This window comes from Tamandua tetradactyla, chromosome 7 (assembly GCF_023851605.1).
Source record: "Tamandua tetradactyla isolate mTamTet1 chromosome 7, mTamTet1.pri, whole genome shotgun sequence".
Taxonomy (NCBI): Eukaryota; Metazoa; Chordata; class Mammalia; order Pilosa; family Myrmecophagidae; genus Tamandua; species Tamandua tetradactyla.
Window position 1 is genome coordinate 36,234,522 of NC_135333.1, and position 26,042 is coordinate 36,260,563.

Below are 26,042 nucleotides of genomic sequence, written 5' to 3' on the forward strand. Positions count from 1 at the left end.
GTGACGCAGCACTGTGAGCTGCGACCTTGGCACCGGGGGAGGGATGTGTGAGACGCCTTCCCCTCCCTCCCCTCTAGGCATGGCAAAATGCAGGCCAAGGGCAGTGGAAGTGGGAAGGGGTTTCTTCTTTCCCAGAGGCAGGTTTTGATATTCATTCAATATCAACAAACAGTATGATCTAGTAGGTGCCAAGCCTGGACCAGGGCAGTCCAGACTGGGCTGGGGTGGGGGAGGGCTGGAAAGCAGGGTCTGTGGATCACACCCAGTAACTCCCAGCTGGCTCTGCCACTGACTGACAGAGCTGACACAGCCACGCATACAATGTGCGGGGGGGGGGGGGGGGGGCGTGTCTGAACTCTGTGGGTTCTTTGGGCCAATGCCCCCCTGAACTGCAGGGAGGGATGGGTGGGGGAAGAGGCAGGCCCTGTTGGAGATTCCCAGTGCCCTGCTCTCGAGAAGGCTTCTGGGCTACCCCTGGGTGGGCAGGCTGTCCCCAGCTGGCATGGGTGCCCCTGAGTCTGGCACCAAGCCAGGTGGTCAGCTTTAAGAGCCAGAAAGTGCAGAAAGGGCCTGGTGACACTGGCCATTAGTGCTGTCACCCGCCAGAGGGTTTATATGGAGAAGGGGAGATCATGGGAGTTGCCAAGAGGTGCTCAGTGTCCACTTGGGGGAAGAGGAGAGACTCAGAGTGGATCCCAAGAGGGACCTAACATGGTTCTGTTCTTGATCTTTTAGGGGGACAGGTAAGGAATCCAACAGGCATCAGGGAAGCCTGGGAACTGTGGGGGCCAGAGGAGTGGGCAGTCAGGGAAGGCTTCCTGGAGGGGACACTGGGCTTATTGGAAGGAAGAGGAGGACTTTGTAGGTGAAGTTGGCTGAGAAGGGCCTTGCAGGCAGTGGGCCAGCATGGAAGATGTCAACACACGGCCTTGAGAGTGTCAAGAATATGCAGTTTAGTGTGGATAGATGAAAGGTAACGCTCAAGGCTGGAGACAGAAGGGCTGGGTCATGGAGGGCCTGCAATGTTGGGCTCAGAAGTTAGGCTTTGTTCTGTAGGCAACAGGGAGCCATGGAAGAGTTTAGAGTAAGGGAGTGATGTATCTCCTTCATCTCCATTCTGGCACATAGTAAACACCCACTATATGATGGCAAAATGACTACACAATGCTTGACCTTAAGAAGTCAGCTCAGCTAAATATGTATAGTTACACATACTTTGTATTATTAAAGGAAAACCTGTTCATTCTAGAAAATTTGAAAAAAGATAGGGAAAATGACAGAGAAATAACTGACACATGATTCACTGTTTTCATCCAAGAAATTCACTGGTTCTTGAATGCCCCTGGAGCCAGGGAGCTCACCTCTTACCAGACTGCCCGAAACCATCTGCAGAGGGACCCAGAGGCAGTCTCCCAGGGCTGTTGGGAGCCACCTGCTGAGCGGCACTTCCTGGCAGCAGGTCAGTTCTGCCTGCATGGCTTTCTCCAGCCCTGGGGAGGGGACACACTGCCTCAGTGCCAATCAGCTGGGCCTCATTCTGCCAACTGCAGATTTTCCTCTGGTCCAGACCCTGACCGCCCTTGGGCGTCTAGAGAGGAGGGTTAGGCAGGAGGGTCTCCTCAGGCCCTCACCCCTCCTTCACAGGGACTGCTGGGGGGAGGGCGGGGTCCTGAGTGGCCCTGTTTTGGTTAAAACAGATTCAGGGTTATTATGGCAGAGGAAAGGTTGGTGGGCCTTATTAGTGGGTGCTCCCCGGGACGCTGGGGGCTGGGCCTGGCCTCTGAGCCCTTCCTGTCCAGGCAGCTGCAGGGAGACCCCGGCGGGTGTCACCCCCCACACACCTCATCCCCACTCCCTGCTGCCTCCCCCTCTGCACAGTGGGGCGAATAGGGGCCTGCGAGTGAGAAGTGCCGTCTGCCAAGAAGCACCAGACGAGCGTGCGTCCCTCCATGACATTTATTCTTTCTGTGTCTGGCGCGGGCGGTGTGGAGAATGTCTGCTCTAAATGCTTTTCCTGAGCCAGGCCAATTCCCACTCTGGTTGGCGGCTGGCACCCGCGCTCTTGCACCATTTCAGGAAATTAGGTTGGCGGGGGCCGGCAGAGCCTCCCCACTCCCACCCCCGGGAGCTCCGCGGGCCAGCCCTGCCCGCCTGGGCCTTGCTCAGCCCCTTCCGAGACAGGAACCAAACCAGGCGAGAGCGCCCGCCTCGGCTTTCGGGACGCGCTCTGCAACCGGGCTCTGCCTGGAGCCTTTTCCTCCCGCCCTCGCAGCCGGGAAGTGCCCCCTCCTTCTTCCCCTCCCCCGCTTCCCTGCGCCACCCCGGAATTCGCCGGGGACTTCACCGCCCTCGCGGGCCATTTGGGAGCCCGGGATGCTCCCGCCAGCCCGGGTTGGGGGCGGGGGAGGCTGAGTCCGGCGCGAGGCCCTCGCCCTCCACACCTCCTGCGCCCAGCGGTGCCCGCCCTCCCCCAGCGGGCCCCCGACCCCATCTTGCATCGGGCGCCCGCGGGGCCCCCCCTCCCTCCGGGGTGGGGGTGGGGCGGTCACTCGTACAGCTTCATGGCTTCGTGCGTCGCGGGGCAGTAGCGGGCGTGGAGCTGGGCCAGCAGCGCGCGCGAGGTGGCGCGGAGGCGCGTACCCTGGCTTTTCTTGTTCCACACGTGGACGGCGTAGGTGGCGTTGAGCAGCTGGGCCAGCTCTTCGGGGCTGACGTCCTCGAAGTACCTCTTCCAGCTCTGCCAGGGGATGGGGTAGAAGGCCTGGCGAGGCAGCGCGGTGACGCCGCGGCAGGCGCGGCTCTGGTCCAGGCTGCGGATGGAGCACCACCTCTTGAAGACCCGCGTGAGCAGCTGCGGGCCCTGGTGGCCCCAGACCCAGCCGTTGTAGTGGGCCACGAAGTCCCGCATGCACTGCGCCATGAAGGCGTGCCGCCGCTCGAAGGCCAGGAAGGCGCCGTTGAGCACGTAGCGGGACTGCGCCCCCAGCGCGTTGCTCAGGTTGCCGAGGCTCCTGAGGACGATGAAGTCCGTGTCCAGGTAGACGCCGCCGAACTTCCACAGGAGCGCGATGCGCGCCGCGTCCGAGAGCACGGGCAGCAGGTACGGCTCCCAGCGGCGCTGCACCCACGCGTACCAAGCGGCCAGGGGCGTGTCCCGGAACAGCTCCTCCAGGTCCAGCGGACGCAGCTGGACGTTGGGGAAGCAGCTCAGCAGCGAGATGCCCAGGTGCCGGGGCAGGGAGGCATTGCCCCCGGGGAGCCCCTTCATCAGGACCACCACCCGGGACGTCGGGTGTGTCCGGGCGGCCGACTCCACAGAGCACATAAACAGGAAGTTGGGGTTGGTGCGGTCCGAGGTCTCCAGGAAGAAGATGTTATCCGGGGAGGGGGTGCCTAAGGACGGTGTGGGGGCTGCCAGCCGGGGACAGGGGATGTTGGCCGGCAGGTTATAGAGCTGCCCTTGGCCCTTGGGCTCCCCGGCAATGTGCCAGTAGATCAGGACCGAGAGGAAAAAGGTGAACTTGAAGCCGATGACCAGCAGGGTGCAGAGCCGCTGCCTGGTGGTACCCAGGGTGCAGAGCAGCCGCAGCAGGAGGTCGGGGGGCCTGGGCATGGTCTCCCCAGGTGACTCCAGGAGCCTCCAGCAGGAACTGGCTGGTCTGCAAGAGAAGCGGCACTTTTGGGCAGGCCGTCAGCAGCCCTGACCCACCAGAAATAATGCTTCCCACAACCATCGGCTGGCATCAGTGACAGCTTTCCAAGCCCACTAGGCTCTGAGGCCAGGAAGGCCTGGGTGTGAATCTGACTTGATGGCTCTCAGTAGGGGGATTTTGGGCAAATCCCTTTACAGAGTCCTATCTCCTTCCTCAGTGTAAAATGGGAACGGTGGCCCATGGCCTAAGGTAAGAGTAGGGTCCCTGTCCCTCTCCAGAATGCACCATGAGCTCCCCAAGGGCTGGCCGGTCCACCTACAGCATGCGACTATCACGGGCCCAGGCCAGGCTCCGGCATGTGCCAGGGCAGCCAGAGGGGATGCCTTCGCCACGTGGCACAGAGGCCACTCTACCCCTTGCCCTCTCAGGGCTGGCAGTCCATGCTCCAAAGCTCGGCTCTATGACTCCCAGCTCCATCTGCTTCCACAAACCAGACCTGCAGTTTGTCCAAGAGGGGACAGCCAGGCAGGACAGGATTGGTTGCAGCCCATGGGGGTCATGCCAGGATTCAAAGCCCATTGCCCAGAACATGATGGGGTCTGCTGAGCCCCTGGCTCCTTCTGCTTTTGCCCTGGGCTGTGCTTCTCGCAGGAAAGGGGCAGGAAAGTTGGACTGTGACCTTGGCTGATGGTGTTTTCTTTGGAATCCCCCACTGGTAATGCCTCTTTGGCCAGCAGCCAGGAAAATTCCTGGGTGCCCTGCTGGTGATTGGGGAAATAAGACAGGCTTAGGGCCTATCCCCAAGAATGGGGCTGTGAACAGCTGGGAGGTCCAGGAGCCAGCTATGAGACCCCAGGCAAGTCATCAGCAGACTGAGTCTCAGTCTTCCCACCTGCAGGAAAGGAGCACTGCAGCCCACTAAAGGGTTGTATTCATTCACCTAGCCAGCCAGCCATCCATCCATCCATCCATCCATCCATCCATCCATCCATCCATCCATCCATTCTAATGGTCCACCAGGCAGGTACCAGGTGACCTTCCCAGGATTTCACAAGTATAAAGTCATTAAACCCCTACAGCCACCCTATGAGGTAAGAAACATCATCCCTATCGTACAGATGAGGAGACTGAGGCACAGAAAAATTTGGTCACACATCAGAGTTTCATAGCTGGTGAGTGGCAGGGCAGGGGTTTGACCCAGGCCCGCTGGCCCCAGAGTCTAAGCTCTGCGCCACCATGCAGCCCAGCCTGGGGCAGACACGTGGCCAGGGTACAAATGGCCTGATGCCCTGTGACGAGTTCACACTATTGATTGTGGCCCCACCCCCATCCACCCAGCCCCTTATAAGCACCTGGGGCCTGGCTCAAATCCCCCCTCCCCCCCCCTCCCAGTGACCTCCAGGAGGCATCCATCATTTCTGCTTCACGGAAGGGTTGAGGAGTGGGGAGTGGCCTTGGGGCGAACGGGGCTGGGGGCTCACCCCCTCCCCAGTCAGCTGGCACCTTCCTGTGAGCCTTCTAGTCTGAGCTGGGCTGGAGCTGGGGCTTGAGCAAGGGGTCTAGGGAACCATGATGCCTGTGGCTTGAAACTGACCAGCCCGGGTGGCCCATGCCGCTGCAGCCCAGCAGGCCTCCCTCGGACGTGCCCGGTCTCAGCGGCCGACCTCCTCTGCCCAGGCGGACATGGCCCTTTCCTTCGCTCTCTGCACCCGCAAGTCCATCTGCAAAAGACAGGAGGAGAGAGCATGAGGTGGCTGGCCTCAGCTTCCCAGCCTCACGACCGGCTGGACCTGGGGCTCATCTGTCCATTGGTGTACTTTGTCACCCCATCAGGGGACACTGTCAGAGTTAGGCATTACTGGCCCTTGGGAGAAAGGAAGCATCAGATGTGATTCTGCCTTGGAGGAGGCTGTTGGGGGAGGTGATGCTTGAGCTGGCACAAGGGAAGGACAAGTGTGAGTGAGCCAGATGGAGGAGGTGGTGGCTTTGGATGCAATAAATATCACGGCAGCAGGATCATTTCTCGGGCTGCACATCCTGACCCCCCAATACTCAAGGCCTGGCACACAGCAGGCGTCAGGATGTGGCTGCTATGTATAGCCCCCATGGGTGGGAGAGCCCAGGGGGCTGCAGGAATCTGGGATGTTCGGATGCAGGGAGAAGGGGGGTGGTGAGAGAAGGGTCAGGAGGGGGCACGGGAATGCTGAGGCAGAGCCCACAGGGCCTCAACTGCCTAGCTGGGGGGGGGGTGTCCCATGTGGTGGGCAAAGAGGAGCTGCTGCAAGGTTTTAGGCAGGGCGAGCACCCTTCTGCTCTGTGGAGCTGGGTGGGGAGGGGATGGTGCAAGGCTGAGGTGGGAGACCAGCAAGGAGACTGTTGGCAGGCTGGTATTAGGAGACATGAGAAGACAAGGATGGTGGGGTCAGGGGAGATTGAGGGAATTCAGGGGATCCCCAAGGTGCAGGGAGGAGTATGGCGCAGGGAGGAATATGGCACATAGTGGATATTTCCAGAGCACACACCCAGTTAAGCCTTGACATTCACAGTCACCATGTTTGGCAGTCATTGCTAACACTGAATTAGCAAATACGGAATCATTGCTTCTGGCTTAGGTTCCTGCCACATTTTCAACAACTGATTAATAGAGAACCTTGTCTCGTATGTTTCTGTTTAGACACCTTATGTCATACACACTGTTGATCTCATAGGCAGCTGCACTATAACTTGCACCTGAATGAAGCAGCACCAACACAGGCATTTTCTCCTTAAGGCCCAGCCCAGCCTTCGTGTGCCCAGAGATGCTAGACGGCTCTTCCATTTTAAACCGCAAGATTACCCACAGAAAGCACAAAAATGCAAAAGATATGACACTAAATAGACTCTGAAAAGGATGCTGGTGTGCTGTGTAAGCTGAGACAAGAAGACCAAGCGCTGCCCCACCCGACCTCAGCCCAGAACGAGCACATCGGGCAACTCCAATTGCTCACCTCTCTGTGCAGGTCAGGGCAGGACCAAAAGGTGCCACGAGTGTTGATTTGGGGGTTACAAATAAATTTTGGCAATCCGTATTTTGGATTCAAATACAAAATCCATGAATGATGAGAGTTGACTACACATCCATTTCCATTCTTGGTCTGGGCCCCTGCATTGTGGTGATTTTGGCTCCCACCTGCTGTGCACCTTCCAACATGGGACAGAGCAGCTGTGACACACCTGTCCTTGCACCTCTGTCCTCATGTTGAGGACAGGCCAGGTAGGTGCTCCCTCCACTCCTGGGCTGTTTCTCCTGCAACTCAGGTATGTGTCACCCTTGGTGGCTTCTAGGCCACCAGTCCAGTCCTGCTGAGGGTCACTCTGCTGACGACCTTTGCGCTACCCCCTCCTCCAGCAGTATTGTTACACCTGAGGGCCTGGACCTCACAGTCCCCTTGGGACCATTCGCTGAGCTCTGCCACCACCTCCATGCTGGCCTCAGGGTTGCAGTCCCCCAGTAACTCTCTGTCCCAAGCGTGGGGTCTGACCCTCTCCACTCTGCCTTCTGCTCAGCATGGCCAAGGATGGTCCTAAGGATTTTCTAACTGACCTGGAGAGGAAGTGATGGCTGACAAAAAGGGAGTTAGAGCTCATCCTAGTGGGGTCCCCTACAGGGCAGCACCTGCCTCTCAACTCCTGGGAGTCAACGCACAGATACTGACCAAGATGACCCCAACAAGGAGATTTGCTAAGTCTTCAGTTAACCCTCTCCTGGTCTAAGGAGGTGAGGCACTCTGAGGTCAAGGGCTTCATCCAAGCTCCCATAGTTAAGTGTAAGAGTGAGGAGCTGACCCAGGAGGTGGGGTTTGACCCTCTCTTGTCACCCCGCAGCACCCTCCTCCCTCTAGGGATGCCAGGGGACACAGGAGAGGGCTGTGGGCTCAGACAGGCATTTGCTGGGAGCCAGAGTGACAAGGGCAAAACATCACAGGCCTGACTGTCTTGAGCCCCTGCTGTGTGCTGGGACATCCCCACACTCAATCCCTACCACAAACCTCTAGGGCGTTCACTTCTATGTCCATTTCACAGATGAGCAAGCTAGCACCCCTGCAGTGACGGAGAACTCACCCCCTCACATCCTTGTGAAGCAGCTCAGCCTGGGAGGAAGTTTCTCCTTGATCGTCCTGAGATCACCAGACCATATGCTCGAGGAAGGCTCTGGAAGCCCCTTTGTGTCCTCAGTGACCCTGCCTTCCCGTCACTCCAGGCCCCTCCAGGCCCCCTGCCTTTGCTCCCGTGGCTCCTGCAGCCTGCTCCTTCCCCACCCCAACCCTCGCCGCTCCTCAAAGGCTCAGCCAGCCATCCCCACCTGGCAAAGCTTCACCCAGTCAGAACCAAGCTGCCCCCCTCTTGGTGTCCACCGGCTCTCATCTCCCTGTGACAATCACCCAGCCGGCCTGTCCTAGAGTTAGCTCTGGGCCTGGGAACCCCCGGGTGGACTGGGCTCCCGGTGCCCACCATCCCACAAAGGCTTGGCACCAGGGGTGGCTGTTGGGTGAGGGCAGACCTCCTCTTGAGGGAGCAGGTGGGGATACGAGGACCCTTACCCTGCATTGTCACCAGCACGAGCCCTGAAGCTGCACCCTGACGTCGGCTCTCACCCCCATTTCGGGTTGAGAAATGGCAGCTTCCTCCTTCCTGCTACTCAGGCCCCAACCCCATGCTATCCTTAACACCTCCTTCCCTTCAAGACACACCCGGAGCATCCCTGGGCTCTAGCTCGGAAAAAGAATGGAGTTAGACCTCACCTCCTTCTCCCTGGGCACCCCAGGGCCCGAGCCCTGTCCCTCCCCCACTGGGCAACCAGAGTCTTAAAAATGCAAATCAGGCCATGCTATGCCTCTGCTCAGACCAGAGGAGCCAGGAGACCTGAGTCACCAGGCCCTGTTGTATACCCGCTTCCCTCTCCACTGTTCCCTCTGCCAGCCACACACGGCCTCCAGCCCCCACTGTGTCTCAGGGCCTTTGCACTTGCTGTTCCCTCTGCTTGGAATGCTCTTCCCGCCATGTTCAGGGGTGCATTCCCTCACCTCCCTCCTGGGCCCTCCTAGCCCACCTAACCGCATCCTTGTACCCCATCGCTTCATCGCCCTTGAATTTAGTTTTTTCTCCCTAGTATTTATAACTAACATAAATATATTTTACTTACCTTTTTTGGCTATTTTTCTGTCTCTCTGCATTAGAACATAACTCCATGAAGGCAGGGATATTTTGGGTTTTATTTACCACCTGGCACTTGGTATGTAGTTGAGAAATAGTGAGTAAGCAAGTGAGTATGTGTGTGAATGGCAGTGAATGGGTAGGTGAATGTGTGAACGTGTGTGTAAGTAGGTGAGTGGCTGAGTGAGGGGCTCAGAGAGGTCGGGTGAGCTGCCTGGGCCTCCCAGCTAGGGTTGTGCATGGCAGAGCTGTGATATCAACCAGGAGCCTTCTATTCCCCCGGCCCCTGTCCTTTCCCCTGTAGGGAGAGCCTATTTTGGTCCTGAGTATTTTTAGAACGATATGAACCACACCTACGGATGGACAGATAGATGGCTGGACAGACAGCAAGGCACAGAGTGAGGCCCTGCCTGCCTGGGACCCTGCAGCACTGGACCAACATGAGCCCGGGATGGAGTGGGGCGGGGGGTGGGGCCGGGTCTCGGTGGGAGGCAGGGGGGCCACCCAGGTCCGTGCCTGGCCACAGCTGGGGAGCCCGACTCAGGCAGCTCCATATTTAGTCCTGGAGCCCAAGACCCAGGAATAGAAACCAAGCTGGCCCCTGCCCAGTGCCCCTGTGACCTCAGGCCCAGAGCATACACCCAGCCCCCTGGACTGGTCCTCGGCTGCCCGAGCCTGGCACGTCACACGCTGCCTCCCGCTGCCTGCCCCACCTCACCCCTGCCACCCCTGCAGCCCGGGAGACAGTTCCTAGCAGCAAGAGGACTGCAGCCACTCCCCTGCTCTAAACTCTCCCTGGGGTCCCCATTGCCAGAACCTTCCATGGTCCATCGCAGGCAGGAGGTGAGGGTAGAGTAGAGGCGAAGGGCTGGTGGGGACAGAGGACCAAAGGCCCCCACAGTTGGGGTGCCCCCTGAGTGGGGCCCTCTTCTGACCCTGTCTGTGCCCCATGTCCAGCTCAGGTCAGCCTAGAACAAACAGCACAGGGTCCCGGTGCCAGTGGGACCCCGTCCAGGCCACGCCATCCCACCCCCAGGCTCGGCCCTCGGCTGAGACCTCCTGAGTGCCAGGGCTAGGACCTTGGAAATGCAGACATGGTGGTGGGGACACAGAGGCCTAGAGAGGGAAAGGGCCAGGGAGAGGCAGAAAAGGACACACCTAAGAAAAGGAAGCTTCTCACATCCACCTTCTCTGGTGTCCTTTCACTCCAGTCCCTTGACCCTTGGGTCAACATGTTTACTTGGACAACCCTGAAATGGCAGCTCCGGGGAGAATGTACCCAGGCGGGAGTCTCTCCATTGCCGAAAAAGGGGGTGAAAAGTGGCTTGCACTGGATGTGTTGTGCTGAATGGAGACTGGCCAAGTGCTGTTTGTGCCTGGCCAGCATCCATTCCCCCTTCTGATAACAGCATCTCAATTTCCTTTGGGGAAACCCTCCTGCCCCAGTGACCCCACTCCCTGGTTCCATGATTCAGGACTGGCCAATGACTGTTCAGCATCTCCCCGGACACAATGAGGGGCTCAGGGAGGTCGTGTCACCCAATACAGGCCAATTAGAGCCAAGAGATGGGGAGACAGGGATGCATGGGGACCAAGTCTTCACGTCTGGAGCTTGCTATGCCTGGCCAGTCACTCCTGAACTTTTCCTGGTCCTCTCAGTCAACTTAATCAGCAAGTACTTTTTTTCTTTTTTGGCTTATACCAATGTGTACTGGATTTCTTTTCTTGTAGTGGAAAGAGGCCTGAATGATACAACATATCCACATGCAGAAGCACTGAGAAACGAGGGGAAGGGTCTGCAGCACACTGAAAGCAGGGGCCACCTGTCTGACGATGGGAGTCAAGGGACACTTTAGTTTGATCCATAAAAGGTTTTATTTGCTTTAGCCAAGAAAACGTATTCACATATTCTTTGTGTCATAGAAAATCACAAAATTTTAAGATGCTATTTGTGTGGTGGCCTGCTGTGACCCAGGCTTCAGACTCCTCCCGTGACTGAGATCTGGCTCTGATTCAATACCTAGATCCTCAGTTTCTTCATCTATAAAATGGGGATGGCCATGGATTTCTTGCAAAACCACAAGGAAAACACTCAGAAGGTCTGAGTTCAAATTTTGCACCTCACAACAACTGAGTGCCACGCACCCCTCTTACAGAGCTGAGAAACTGCCAACGACATTGCTGATGGGCTCAGTGGGGGCGGGAGGGGGGCGGGGGGAGCACACCAGACCAGGCACACACGAGAGAGCAGTTTTCTGGCATTGACTGTATTTAGGAGCCACAGACTGTCCCAAGTTAGAGATGGCCTGGTCTAGAATTGGGGAAACTGAGGCTCTGAGAGAAGAGGAATGCCCCAAACCCACTCAGCTTTCAAACTAGCGTCAGTACACCCATCAACATCCCCCACCTAAGGAAGGTGTCCCTCAGCCAGAGAAAAGAACTCCCCACCCCCAACTGGCACCAGTGCCCCATGGGGTCTGGGGACGTAGTGGGTGACAAAGGGTTAGGAGCTCGGGGTTGGCACCGAGGAGGTAAGGGGTCTGCTGCCTTCTTTTACTTGCTAAGAAGCGCCACATGGAGTCAGGCCTTCTCTGCCAGGTCCTGGCTGGTGTGGTGTCCTGGCTTGGCCTGACCACTCAGTGAGGGGGGCCAAGTGTTATTCCAGCCACTTCCAGCCCTTGCTCCTCTAGTCAACTTCCAGAAAAGTGAAATGATCTGTTCAAGGGCCCACAGCTAGTGGTCCTGGGGTTGACATCCATCTGTTGGCTGTGGTTTCCCTGTCCCCTATGTTACAGTACAGGCTGGACCGTGCCTAGGCCAGGGGCTCAGGCGCTGTGTGTGGAATGAGGAAGGAAAGGAGAGTTTGAAAACTCTGAGGTGCTGAGCTATGAAGCTGTCCTTGGCCCAGCCCAGCATTGAGACCCTTAAGGCTGGGAACTGGGAAGCCCAATTCTGCCTCCTAATTGCTGTGTGACCTTAGACAAGTCACTTTCCTTTTCTGGGCCTCAGATACCCAGCTGCACAATGGGGAGGAAACCAAGGTTAGCCAAACTTTGTAACCTCGGGGACACAAGGGCGATGCTGGTCAGCCTCCTTGATAAGTTATCTCTGAGCAGAGAACTGACACTCGGCAGCTTTGAGGCCTCTGGGAAGGAGGGTCAAAAGGCCAAGAAATAGCATGGAGCATAGCATCCAAACCTAGGTCCCTCCTGATGCGTCTGGATGTGTCACCAATTGGCTATGTGACCTTTGGCCCCCTCTCTGGTCCAGCCTCACCCACAAAAGTGAGCAGGGTGAGTTCTTTGTTTTCAGACCTTCCTTGGAGTAAAAAATCAATACTCAGAGTGTCCAAGCCTTGCCACAAAACAAATGAAAATTTTATCCAAAATTCCAGCACAGATTGTAAAACAAAAACAAAACTTCAAAATGTAATTCCAGCTATGAAGGAAGAACAAAAAGCATTAATGCAAGAACTTGGGCAAGAAATGGTTAGATGAAGTAACGGCAAGATATTAGGAGGATATGCAAGGGAAGATCTCAGAAAAGACACTGAAGAAAAAGATAAAGCCATTTCAGAAATGAAGACCAAACATTCAGTGCCAGAAGATAGAGGAGGATCCCCTACAGGGTCCTTAGAGAAAGAAAACTGGAACCAAAGATTTAACACACAGTGAAGCTGTGCTATGAGTTAAGGTTATAACAGTAGGATTTATTCCAGGAATGCAAAGATGGTTCAATATTAGGACATTCATGTAATTCAGCATACTAATAGCTCTAAAGAGAAAAATTAGATGGTCATACCTAAAAAAAAACACTTGACAAAATTTTCACCATTCATTCTTGAATGTATAGGAACATTTGGATATTTCCTTAACAAAATTATACATGTCAACACAAAAGTCAAGAGCCAGTTGAATCCTCAGACTTGCATCTTTCTCAAGTCTGGAATAAGACAAAGATACCCACCGGCACCGCTGCTCCTGGCTATTTTACTTGACATATTCAGCAAGGCAATTTGACAAGAGAGAGAAATTAGAGGTATAAAAATTGGACAGAAACAGTTTAAATTATTCTATTTTTATTGCTTTTTCATATGACATTATTGTATACCTGGAAAGGCCAAGAAAAAGAATTGAAAAACTACAAATAATGAAAGACGGTAGGGTATAAATCCACACATACACACATTTAAATTCAAACGACGAGCAGTGAGAAGATACAATTTAGGACAATACTTAAAAGTCAACCTTAACAAAAGCTGCGCAAAACCTTTGTGAGCAAAATGTTAGAGCTTCTGAGGAACACACAAGTAGACTCAAAAGAATGGAAAGATACTGTTTTTGGAGAGAAGACTCAAAATCTCCAAGCTGATTTATAAATTGTACCTGATTCTAAGTTAGACAAATTGATTCAAAGCTCAATGGAAAAGTAAACAAGCAACAACATCCAGGGAAACTCTAAGAAGGACGAACGAATGAGGAGGCCCTTTAGATATTAAAATATACTATAAGTTTCATTAGTTAAAACAATGTGACCCTAGCACATAAACAGAGAAATGGACCAGTAAAACAAAGGAAAAATCACAGAAATAATATGGGTAATTTCATATTCAGTAGAGGCAACATCTTCAATCAAGGGAAGATGTATCCTTTAATCAAAGGTATTTGGCTGCTGGGGTGGCTACCAGGAAAATGAACAAGCTGGATTTATACCTCCAAACAGGCCCCAGGATAAACTCCCAATGTGAAATAATAAAACCCACAAAAGTAAAGAACAAAATGCAGGTGAACTGCCTTATAACCTTGGAGCTGAAACAGTGATACCCAGATAGTATTTCTCGCCTATCAGATTAGCAAAAATCCAAAAGCTTGACAAAACATTCTTTTGACAAGGCTACAGGGAAATGGTCACACTCATGCATACAGCTGGCAGACGGGTCAGATAAGACAGCTCAACATAACAGCTGTCAAATCACACGCACCCTTACTCTTTGGCCAAACATTCCCACTTCTGTGAATTTATTTGCCAGATAAATGAAATTTACACAAGGTCACAGGTTTGTCTTGCAAAAGATCAGAGGCAATCCAAGGTCCTTCTCGAAGGACAGAGCAAACCCATGAGAAACAATGTGTGCTCTGGGAGGGCAGAGACCTCAGTCACTCTTACCTGCTTCTGCACCCCAAGGACCCAAAATGTGATGTCCCCCACACAATAGGTAGGCAACACGCATTTTTCTGAATGAATGAGTAAAGCATTCCTCTCCTGCCCACAAAGCCAGGATCTTATGTAATGACTTAGGGGTATGCCATTTGCAAGTGTAAACTATGTGTGAATGCAAATTATAACTGTTAGGGTAACTGGTACATCCTATCTCACCCTCTGGGGGTACAAAACAAAGGCACATACCTTTCACTCTTCATATTAAAGAACGTGAGTATTCACTGGTCCCACGACTACCTTTCTAGCTTCCCTGGGGCCATTCCTCCCGCCCAGGGAGACGGGACTAAAGATCAGGCTGGCTGGGGTTGGCTTCTTGAGGGGGTCGGGGAAGAAGTTGCCCTCCCAGAGTTTTATGCTCATCCAAGGTAGCAAGACGTCACCATGAATCTGAGCTCCCTTTGCCACAAGTGCACGCCTGCCACACGCACACACCAGGAGCCGACCTGAGCACCGGACGAGTTTTCCATCTTGGTCATTTGCTATGCTCAGAGACCACAAAGGTTCATCAGAGAACATCCGGATTCCTAATGATGAAATGTGCATACACAGGGCATCTAGAAATTCTAGCCTCAGTTGGAACAGTCCAGAGCCCACTCTACTCAGAGGAAAGAGCCCACATTGCCAAATTCCACTCCCCCAACTCTTTATTTTTTTTTACTGTATTAAAGTTGAAAAATAACTGGAAGCAAAAGAGTGCCCATGCCGTCAGGCCTTGGCTAGTACTGGGCATCGTTATTCTTAACAATCTTGGTAAACTGGATATTGAATGAACAAGGGCACTGGTTTCCATCATCTGTACATTTTTATGTGACCTTGTTGGACGGCCCCGTCCCTGGTTCTGAGCCTCGATTTCCTCATCTGTAAAATAAAGCCTTAGAAAAGATGACTGCTAAAGGGCCCTTCTATAGAGACCTTTTTAATCTGCCTCCCCAGCCTTACTTCTGTCCATTCCACGGACTTCTTGAGATAGGATGTGGCAGTGCCACCTGCCGCTTGGTGCCAAGGCCAAGGGCACAGAGGTCAGAAGGGAGGACGAGTCACGGATAGAGTTTCTATGCAACACAACACAACACAACACAACACAAAATGCCACCCTGGGAAGAATCGGGGCAATTCTTCAGCAGAGCCCACAGTACCCAGGCCCTTCACTCATGACTCAACAAACGTGTGAGCACTGCCCGTGGCCACTCCAAGGTCACACGGGTCAGTGACAAAGCTGGCTCGTGGCGCTAACCTTCGAGTGGGGAAATTAACAGATAAAGAAATAGTGCAGGTGGTGGTGTGTGCCACGGTGGAAAACGCAGCAGGGCAGGTAGGTGGGGAGGATAGGGGAGGCGCTACTTCACATGAAGCATTTAAAGAAAGCCTCTCTGAAAAGCTGACTTTGGTGCCCAGGCCTGAAGGACTTGTGGGAGCAAAATGTAAAGACATCCTGGGGAAGCGGGCCCCAGGGAGACCTATGGGTGAGTGCAAAGGTCCTGGGGCGCATGTGCCTGGGGTGTTCATGGAACAGCAGAGGCTGCTTTGCCGGGAACAGAGTAATCAAGGTGGGCTGGGGACCTGGAAAGGAGGTCAGAGAGGAAAAGGAGAAGCCGGACCCCGGGGGACCTTGCAGGCACTGGAAGGATCTGCCTTTCTCTGAGTGCGTGGGGTGCCCTGGGGAACTCATGAGCAGGGGGAGTGCTGTGGTACGTGGTATGACATGTCTTAGGGGGAACTTTAAGATCTGGCTGCTTCTGGAGACTGAGCTCAAGAGTGGCAACAGAGGCCGCTGTGATCCTCCAGAAGAGAGGCTGATGGACAAGCGCAGAGCAGGGAAGCAGGGAAACAGGGAGAGTGCCTCCCTTGCCACAGGTTTCCCCACATCTCTCATGCATCTCTCTGTCTGTCTGTCTCTCGGGCCTGTCTGACCCAGCCTCCCCCCTGGCCCCTCGGCCTCAGCCCCTCACCAGGTCTCCCACCCCTCTACTCTCCAGGTTCCAGGGACTCCAGGCTCCTGCCCTCTTCCCCAGATGTCCCCCCCCAGCCACCCTGACCAGGAACCTCCTAGCCACACCCTAGCAGTTGCTGCCACGGGCAGGGCAGCCTGCCAAGAGCTCCTCGTTCTTTACTTTACCGCATTTGGTCTTTGTGTCTCTCATTGCGTGCCCGTTTTACAAATGAGAATAATAAGGTGCAGAGAGGACGGGGGACGGTCCTGGAGTTGTAAGGCCAGAAGGAGTGAGAGACGTGGGTACCCCAGGTCCCAGACACCCCCACCTGCCCGAGGTGAGCAGAGGAGGTCTCCCCAGGGAGTCCAGCAGAGCTCCCACGGGGGCCGGAGTTGGGGCTCAGCGCTGCACGCAGGAGAGGCTCGTGGCTGCCTTCCAAAGAGCGGGTGTCTGAGCAGCACTTGTCCCAAACTGTGCTAGGACCACGGGCACAGACCCGACAAGGTCATCTGAAGCCACTAGAGGTGACCAAATGAACTTGGCCTTGGAGTAAACCAGGGGGGTGGAAAAAGAGGACACAGAGCTGGCCACTGCCTACCCTGGCTTAGACCATAAAGGACATGAAAATTAGGGAGTTAACCCTCACCCCGAGGAGCCCATCGGGGGCCTGGCGGATGGTCAGTGCACGTAAGCGTGGGGTGACTAGGTTAGAGATGCGAATAAAGGGAAACCACTGACCCCCCTTAATGTCTTTGAAAACGACAGCAAACACTTGAAAGGAAAGCCAGCTGCCCCCCCATCACTCCTGCCCACCAAGCTTCTGCAATGTGCTCTTCCCAACTCTCCCCAAACATCCTTCCACTCCTCCCTGCCCAGGAACCTCTTACTGCCCTAGGTGAGAGCAGCTGCTCTCTGACCCCAAATCCACCACATTGCTAGCAGGGCTTATTCCCGGTCATAAGGATCCGGGATGGTTTTAACATCATCTTCACATCTTCCAGTACTGTCTGGGTATTTTCACAGTGCGGACACACAGACACGCAGCCAATGGCAAGACCACAGCTATGGGGGCAGTGAGCAGGCGGGGGGGATTCAGCCACCCAGGATGACACCCTCCTGCTTTGTTTTTTATCTCAAAGACACTGTGGAGCCACCAAAGCTTTTAGGCGGGGACATGGCATGGTCAATCTTCTTGTGATGTTAGCAGAGGGTACCCCGAGCATCTGGTATACCTTCTGGTTCCTTTCTGATGCCTCAACTCACCAGGATTGATGTATATTGCCATAGAGCCACGGGCAGGCAGATCCACAGACGGAGATCCTATTACACATACTGTTCTAAGCCTTGTTTTATTTCTCCCTGAACAACATCCCTGCTCTAAAGCCAGATTGTGTGACAGTTGCACAGCTATAAACACTTCCTAAAACTCATCAAACTGCACGCCTACGATGATGGGTAAATTATACCTCAACAAAGCTGCTCAAAAATACATGCGGCACCTTTCATAGAATGTCAGCGAATAGAGCTCCACTGCCTAATCTCTTAGGGTTATATCACATCGCAGCCTAGGACAGCTATTTCCCACTGGGGCCACTGGAAATGTTGCTTCCACCTTTTTGCTTTTATAAAGGATGCCAGGGTGAGTTTCTTAGCACTTACACCTTTGGGCACATGCTTAACCGCTTCTACACGAACAGTTCCTAGAAGCAGGTCTCCTGGTGCAAGGGAAATGCAATGGAAGGCTCTGGAACCGTCCCACTGACCTGTCTCCTATTGAGGTGTGTAAGTCCAGGTCCCACCAGCAGGGGGTGTGCCGGGTCCCCTCCCCCTCCCCAGCTCCCTCCCCGGGGCCCCCGGCTGCTCATCCTCTTTGCCAATCTGGTAAAAGACAAATACTACCTCATTGTTGTTTCTGTTTGTGCTGCTTGCACTGCTGGCAGAGGGCAGGGGAGGCACTCTTGAGTGAAAGTTTATGGAAACCTGCCTGCCAGACTTAGGGCTAAGTGGTTTAGGAATCACAGTGCCCCGTTTTGTGAGGGTTTACTCCATGCAGCCCCTGGTTTAGGTGGCTTGAGGCAGCAGCTCGTCCAGCCCTCAAAACAACCCTGAGCAGCAGGTGCCCTTATGTGTAATCACAATAAATGAGTTGAGGAAACTGAGGTACAGCTGGGAAGTGGAGTCAGGCACCCTTTGCCCAATGGAAGGAGTCTGCTGCGTGACCCGGCTGCCTCACACCAGGACCGTGCTGGGGCTCGGACCCCCACCTCCCTGGCCTCCACCTCACTGTCTTCCTCTGTAAAATGGGACACCAGCGGAGGATGGCTGGGAGGACTGAATTATAGTAGGTAACAAAGTGGCACTTAGTGGGGGCTCCATCGATGGAAGCCAGCCCCCTGCACCCCAGGGGTTTCCTAGGAGACGGTGGGAAGGAGCAAATGAAGGCTGTAGACACCTGGGGGTGGGGAGTGGAGTTCCCTGGCTCTTTATCTCACGGCTGGAATGACCACTTCTGCTTTTTCCAATCAAGCCTGCACAGAGAGTGAGTCAGAGTCAATGGTGACCACTTTTCCTATTTCATTTTCACGTGCTTGTCCATCCAGCCCTCCCTGGGCCAGCTCCAGCTCTGCATAGGTGGGAAATGCACACAGCTGCAGCATCCCAGCTGGGCCTGCTCCCAGGGGGTGGGGGGTGGCGCCTCCAGGGAGGTGCCATCTCCCCCACCCCCACCCCATCCTGGGCCAGCTGGAGGTTCCTGGACCGCAGGGCATTGGTCAGAGGGAAGACAAACCAAGGCAGCCCGAGAGGAAAGGACACTGCCCCACAACACACCAACCTGAGTGGGATGGGCGCCGCTCCCTGACATGGATGAGAAATGGAGGCTCAGAGAAGAAAGTACCCAGCCAAGTCTGGGGGGGGGGGGGGGACAGGGGGGCGGAGAGCTTGGTTGGTACCCGACCTGCCACAGATCAGGGTCAGCTCAGTGACCCTGAACAAGGCACTTCCTCTATTATCTGAAATGGAGATGATTAACACCTGCTACTTCGCAGGAAGCAGGATTGGAAGGGACAAGGACAGTAAACAGCCCGGTGGCGCAGAGTGAATTGGTTATCAGAGCCACCTGGGGACCTGGGGCAACCCACACTTTTCCAATGCCCTCTCGAAGATCAAAGTCGATGAATAAAGCGCCCCCAGGCCCCACCCTCTGGGCTCAGCTCTGGATCCCTCCCCTCCTGTTGCCTCTGGCACCCCAGCCCCTTCTCCCCTGACCCTCCTCGGGGCCGCAGCTGCTTCCCACTTCTGGCTCCTTCTCAGCAACTCACAAGTGCAGCCGAGTCAGCCCCATGGAAAGGCACACACACAAATAACGTAAAAATAAGAATTAGCAACTTGCCTCTCAAACATACACACACACAAGATGGGTTAGCAGCAGCAAAAAATACAGCCCACATGACAACCTGGAAGAAAATTTTGGCCAAAGAGGTCAGACAAGGGGCAGACACCTCATGGACAAGCTTAAGCAAATTACTAAGAAACACACAAAGATCCCGGACACTCTAACTCCTTGACCCAGAAATTTCATTTCAAGGAGTCACCCCCACCTGAGGAAGCAGAACAAACCCTGCTGACAAAGCCACTGGGCTCTAGGTGAAGCTGTCCTAGAATTTTGGAGCCATTGACTAATAGGTCACTTCCTTTCCAGGAAAAATTCAGCAATGCATAAATATACGCAGAAATTCACTGTCACATCATTTAAAAGTGCCAAATACAAAGAAGACCTAAGTGTCATAGCAGCTCCACTAATCAAATATGATGCCATGCTACATACACATTGAAAACTCTTAAAGACATGTCTGAGAGAGGTGGGGAATGCTCACCAAACATGGCTTATTGGAAAAACAGGTAGAAATAAGGTATTTAAATGTGTTTTCAAAAGCGTTTAGAAAAAAAGCCTGGGGAAAAAGGCAAATGTTAACAATAGTTTTCTCTGAGTGATACCACAGCCCTAATTTTCCCCTTCAGCTTTGTTCAGATAATCCATTCTAGAGACATTTAGTGAGCACCTACTAAGTGCCAGGCCAGCCCTGGGATTCAGACACGGTTCTCTGGAGGGAAGATGAAGGATGAGACACGGACAATCCAGGGGAATCGAGGGGCGCTGTGGGCACCTCCAGGGAGGAGGCGCCCCCACCCCCACCCCATGTGGGAGGGGGCCAGGGGGAGGGGCATTCCAGAGCAAACTGCCTATGCAAAGCTGGGGAAGGGGGTAGGGGAGGGCGCGAAAGAGGGGGAGGCTGGGGCGAGGAAGAGCTCTTCCACCCCTTGAGTGTCCCTTTCTCGATGCCCCTCCTTCCAGGCTGGTCTCCAGTGTCCCTAGTGGCCAGCTTACAACACTTGGGCCTGGTCCTAGCTCAGATCTGCAGGGAACTGCACGCTCACTGGGTTCCTGGGGGTCTGGGCTTGGGACCCCCAGGGTCAGGGTGTGGAGTGGGGGTTGGGGCGCTGCTGGATGGTGGGGCAGGCCACAACCTCCAGATGCTTCACGTGAACCCCCTCTAGTGACTCTGCCAACCCTGCCACTCCCTGGGGTGGGGCCAGCTAAGGCCACCGCAGGTCTTCAATGGCAGGAGGAAACAAACACGTATTTTGGAAGAACCTCCATGTCTGATACTGAGCAGTCCCAGCGGATGATGGGGGGTGGGCAGCTGCCCAAGGCCCTGGGGAAAAAGCCTGGGAGAGAAACTAACAATGGAGGGGGTTCCATCTCTGCTCTCCCTTTCTTTTCCTTTGTATTTGGTCTGCGATTTGGGGACATCACCCTTTCAGGCAATTTCAGCTGAAATTGAATACACTGGATACAGCTGGTTTGGGGGCAGGGGGAAGATTTGGAGCTGGAGGTGGGGCGCCTGGGCGCACATGGAGGGGTGGGGTCCTGGCCCAGCCTGGGCCCCCAGTGTGCGGCCCTGGGCATGGGTGGCTGGCTCTGGGGCCCAGCTTTTGAGTCCTTTTGGGAGAAGGGGGTAAAGGGAAAATCCTTGGGCAACTGGAGGAGAGGGCAGGGGGTCCGCGGAGGGGCCTGGTACACACCTGGTGCTCTTGGAGTATTGGATGAATGAGGGGTAAACGGCTCTCTCGGTGGCTCACACAACATGGGGGGCGGCAGAACGGGTGTCTGCGGGTAGGAGGGGTGGGGTGGGGGGCGGCTCTTCAGAGGCTCCGCAGAGCCTGCGGAGACGGCAATTTCCACCCCCGGTGACAGCTGGGAAAATGAAGCAAGGAAGGGCAGCCCAGGAGGCTGGCCCCTGGGACCCGGTCTCACTCTCGCCCACCTGGAGTAGCGGAAAGGGAGGGAAGCACGACGGTCTGCGGGGCTCGGGGAGGAAGCGCTGCGGCGGGGCGGCCGCTCCCCGGATTTCCCGGCACCCGAGCTCGGGCCAGGCCGTTCCCACCCCCCTCCCCCTCCCGGGGACCCTCCCCGCACCGCGGCACGTCCAAGCCCTCCGCACCCCCCGGAGGCCCAGCAGCGCGCCCCGAGCCGGCCGCCCCCCTCAACCCTCTCCCCAGCCGGACCCCTCAGCGGCGGGGGCGGGCACAGGCGGGCGGCGAGGCTCGGAGATGGCCCCGGATCCCCACGGTGGCAGCCCGCCCTCGGACCCGGGATCCCTGCCCCCGGGCGCCCCCACCTCTGCCCGCGGGACCCCGGCCTGGGTGCTGCTGCTTCGAGGGCTCCGGGTCCCGCCGCCGCGCTCCACTTCGGGGCCCAGTTGGGTGGGAGGCGACCGCACACTCGTCGCTCCCCGAACAGGTGGCCCGGGCGGCGGCCCCTGCCCTCCCGGCCCCCTGCCGCCCACCCCACCCCGCCCTTCCCGAGCGCGCCCTCCTCCCTGGTCCCCGCGGCGCCCCCAGAGCCGTCCCGGGACGCCGCCCGCCGCCCCCTCGGCGCGGCCCCTCGTACCTCCCGCTCCGGCGGCCGCGGGCGGCGGACAGCGGGCAGGGGCGGGCGCGGCGGCGGGGAGGGCCGTTCCCCCGAGCCCCGCGGGCGGAGGCACCGCCCCTTCCCGGCCCGAGGCGGGTCCAGCACCGCCCCGCCCCGCCCCTGCAAGGGATCCCCTCCTTGTCTCTGCAGGCGGGTTCTCACTGCCCCACCAAGGTCCGCGGGCCAACAGGTATGGAGCTCTCCCCGGGTCTCTGCCACCGACCAGATGGGTTTGCAAATAGGTTTGCAATTTCCCCCATTTATCAGATGTGAAAACTGAGGCTCAGCGCCTTAAGTAACGTGAAGGTCACACAGCTGGGAAGTGGCTAGATCATCATGTGAACCCGGGCCTGCCCGAAACCAAGGTCCAGAACATATGGCATCCCTTCACCTGTGCCGTCCCAGTATTTTCCGAAACGACAGCTCTTTGCCTGAACCTTCACTTCTGAGTGTCCCAGATGCAGCCCTGATCATTTCCACTCCGCTGTCCTCCGCTCGGCCCTCGGCCCGTGCTGCCTTGTCCCCACTCCTTCCCTGCCCTTTCTACACACTCAGCTGACCACTGCCCCTGCCGCTGGGAAATTCCACACTGCCCAGTCCTGAGAACAGTGCCTGGCCCATAATAAGTGCCCCAAATATATCCTTTGAGTGGATGACTCCCAAGAAAATTCCCACCAGCTCCCACCGCCCATCTAGCACAGGCTGACCCAGCCCTATGGTCGCCCCAAAAATGTGTCTCTCAGCCTAGCGCTGAGCTCACACGTCTAACTGCTCACTCAAGCCCTACCTTTCTGTCACTCCAACCACCCTCCACCTTCTCCCTCAAAGCTGTCCTCCTGCATCTTCCCCAACTCAGTTTATGGATAACCCATTTTCCAGGCACTCAGGCTCTGGACCTGGGCTCCTCTCCCTGCCCACCACACACATACCCCACGTCCAATCCCACAGCAAATCTCTTGAAAATATGGCCCGAGTCTGACCCTTCACAGCCCACTACCTCGTCCAAGCCACCAGCAGCTCCCAGCTGAGAGCGGTGACCTCCACACGGCTGTCCCTGCTTCTTCTGCCTCCTCGCCCATCCCACCCCCCAAGCTCTAGCCTCAAAAACAGCAGCCAAAGGGATCATGTTAAAACCTGGACCCCTTTCCAGGCCTCCTCGCTGGGCTCAGAAGAAAAGCCCAGGTTCTAGCCTCACTCCTTCAGCTCCTTCCAGTCTGCCTGACTCGGCCCCAGCCACGCTGTCTTGCTTCCTGGCTCTCATCTCCTCCAGGACCTTCCAGCTCTCAGTTGCTCTGCCTGGAACACCCTTCCCCAGATCGCTGCATAACTCTCCCCCTCGGGGGCTGGCTTCAATGTCCTCTCCTTAGAGAATCTTCCCTAACTTCCCTATTTCAAACTGGACATACATACCCCATGAGTTTTCCCCATATGCTTATCACCGTATGATGTGCTTCGCATGTGCATTATTTTATTCTTGGTCCCCTGAACTAGAATGCGGGCCTCCCCGCCCCCACATACACACCTGGGCATGGGTTTTCTCTGGCTTGTTCACTGCCCTGCACCCTGTCTGAACCAACACCCAGAGCTGTAACCAGCACTCAACAAATACATGTGGAAAGACCATGTGCCCTTTCCCCATTTGTAATAATCTTAACGCTTTTTCTTTATATCAACTTTTCAATTCCAATCAGAGTACCTGGAAAGGAAACTTTCTATCACTACCCTATGTGGAAAGCCACCTTGGCCAACCTAGCCTAGAAGGAAGCAGTACAAATGAAATTGAAACAATGTGGTAATGCTCTGGCTAGGTCCCCTTAGCTGCCTAAGGGCTGAGCCCAGGACTGCCCTTCCCTTGTTAAAGAAAAGGAAGGTTTGGGTATATTAGATAGAGACACAGCAGCACCTGCAGGCATTTGTGGCCCTAAACAGAAGGATTAAGAGCGTTGAGAAGGGAGTGGCTTGGTCGTGGGAGCTATCTCTTTAATTTGAGGCTATGCCCTGCCCCTTGTAAGTGCTTCCTGGCTGTCCCTGGAGGGGAGAGGGAAGCGGCTTGTTTTAACCTCACAACAGCCCTCTGGGCAGGAGTATTGTTTCTGTTTTGCAGATGAAGACATTGAGGCTGATGGAGGAACTGATGTACTCAAAGTCAAGGAGTCTGATAAAGGTGGGCAGAGATAAAATTCGAGTTTGCCAGACGCCAATCCCCAGCAGCCCCTGAGAAGAAATTCTTTCCACTCGGCCTTGGCCTGCTCTGGGGAGCTTCCAAGGTGGAAGCAGGGAGGGAGAGGGTAAGGATGGAAGAGCCTGAATGCCTGCTCCTGTCTGGCCTCAGTTTACCCATTGGTAAAGCTTGGTGCAGGAATCACAATGCAGCCCAGGCAGCCCAGGCCCCCCTCCTGCACCCTAGCCCTCCCCTCTGAACTAAGGGCCCAGAGCTAGTAAGTTTGATTCTGAAAGGAATGTCCTCTCCACTCCCACAGTACAGAGCTACTGCAAGGCTATCCTGGGAGGAGGCCCTGTTCCCTGCAGCCCCATGGGTTCCTGCTCCAAACTGGATTTTTGTTCAGCATAAGAAAGAACGTCTTTCTTCTGACAATTTGCACCCTCCGAAAATGGCTTTTCCTTAAACACAGTTTATTTCCAGAGCCCTGGAGAAGAGCTCCCAGAGGTGGAGGGCAGGATGGCTGACATCTCTAGCACAACTTGCAGGCAAGGGGGAAGTCCTTTAGGTGGACATTTGGAGGAAGGCGTTCCTGGTAGAAGGAATTGCATGTGCAAAGGCACTGGGTCCTTCCTGTCCCACCACCACCGAGTCCCCATCTCTTCTTCTTCTTTTTTTTTTTTCCTTGCAAACCTGTCCTCTTGGTAACAGCACCCACATTCTTCCTGAGGTATTATTCCCTGTCCCACTTTCAGCCCTCCTGGGTTTAGTGGTGTTGACCTGCCCTATGGCCCCCTAGCTCCTGGGCAGGCCTGGGCCCAGCTTCAGGCAGTGGATTTAACTCGATGTCCAGCCAGTGACTGGCTCAGAGATGAAGATGTGACTCAAGATGGTCCAATGAGAGGGAGTCCTAGGGCTTGGGTAGTAGTTCTGGAATAGAAATGAATCCTCTTTCTTCTGGGTTGGGATCTGAGAGTGTGTGGGCTGGAGCCTGATGGTGTCTCTCCATCTCAGAGTAGAGTCCACCCACAAAAGGAGAACAGAGAAGCTGAGTGAGGGCATCATTGGAACCCCTTTTCAATTCCATGCTGAGCCTACTATGTGCTTAACCAGAAGAGCTGGATTCTTTTTTCCCCTTGTACCTAGAAGAATCCTGGGTGCTGGATGTTACTAGCATTTCCTGTTCCATCCCAAACCAGCTTAAGCTCTATCACCCTAGGAAAGAGGACAAGAAAATAAAAGGCAAAACAAAAGCTCTTTTCTTCAATGACCTCCAGTTCTTTCCCCTCTTCAGCTCAATTTCTCCAGAGAACATTGCCTCCCCTCACTCTTTCCAGCCCTTGTAATCTGCTTCATGTCCTCTGCTGCGGATGGAGCTCTTGCCAGTGCCACAGTGACGTGCTTATGGATATTTCTTAGCAGAACCATGGATGGAAAGAAAAATCAGGTAGAGCAGCACAATGGGATAAACTTGGACAATTTACTGTACACGTATGCTCTTAAAAATAAGAGGTATTTTTGGCTTTGTTTCCAACAAGAATGGCTCAAAAGCAACGAGAGCCTCTTGCCCACCCCAAGTTTCATTGGCACCCTGGTGATGAGACTTTGGTCTCTAAGACTCATTTCCACTACAGGGAACCAGGACTCCTTGGGGGCATAAAACGAGGATGACCCAAATCTGTTGTAGCCAGAAAGTAAGGCCACTCTCAGAAACAACAGGAAAGTGGAGGAAAGAAAATGGAATTGACCTAAAGCCCCTCTCCCACCTCTAGCCAAGTTATAATAATATGAGCATCAGAAATTAATTGCAACAATTATAGTTCATTTTGAGTAAGTTAATTTTGTGAAAGGCCATGACTATAATGTTATTCAGAGGAAAAAAGTTAACTTCAAAAAAGAACTGTAGTGTA

General features: G+C 54.9%; 1 protein-coding gene and 1 long non-coding RNA gene across 2 annotated transcripts; one reads left to right on the forward strand and one right to left on the reverse strand.

Annotated features, from left to right (window-relative positions):
* Positions 1-2,452: 2,452 nt before the first annotated feature.
* Positions 2,453-21,993, reverse strand: A4GALT (alpha 1,4-galactosyltransferase (P1PK blood group)). The gene is made up of 3 exons (XM_077169075.1): positions 21,951-21,993; positions 5,248-5,374; positions 2,453-3,659 (listed from the first exon to the last, which is right to left on the reverse strand). Exon 3 carries the CDS (start codon positions 3,611-3,613, stop codon positions 2,546-2,548), a length of 1,068 nt encoding a protein of 355 aa, XP_077025190.1. The 5' UTR covers positions 3,614-3,659; positions 5,248-5,374; positions 21,951-21,993; the 3' UTR covers positions 2,453-2,545.
* Positions 15,418-25,385, forward strand: LOC143691086 (uncharacterized). The gene is made up of 4 exons (XR_013179340.1): positions 15,418-15,529; positions 22,122-22,161; positions 24,076-24,135; positions 24,452-25,385. It is a non-coding gene; the product is annotated as an uncharacterized LOC143691086 (long non-coding RNA).
* The last annotated feature ends 657 nt before the right edge of the window (positions 25,386-26,042 follow it).

Bases quoted from the DNA above. Each gene is read 5' to 3' on its own strand.
- A4GALT (XM_077169075.1), bottom strand. From the start codon at position 3,613: ATGCCCAGGCCCCCCGACCTCCTGCTGCGGCTGCTCTGCACCCTGGGT.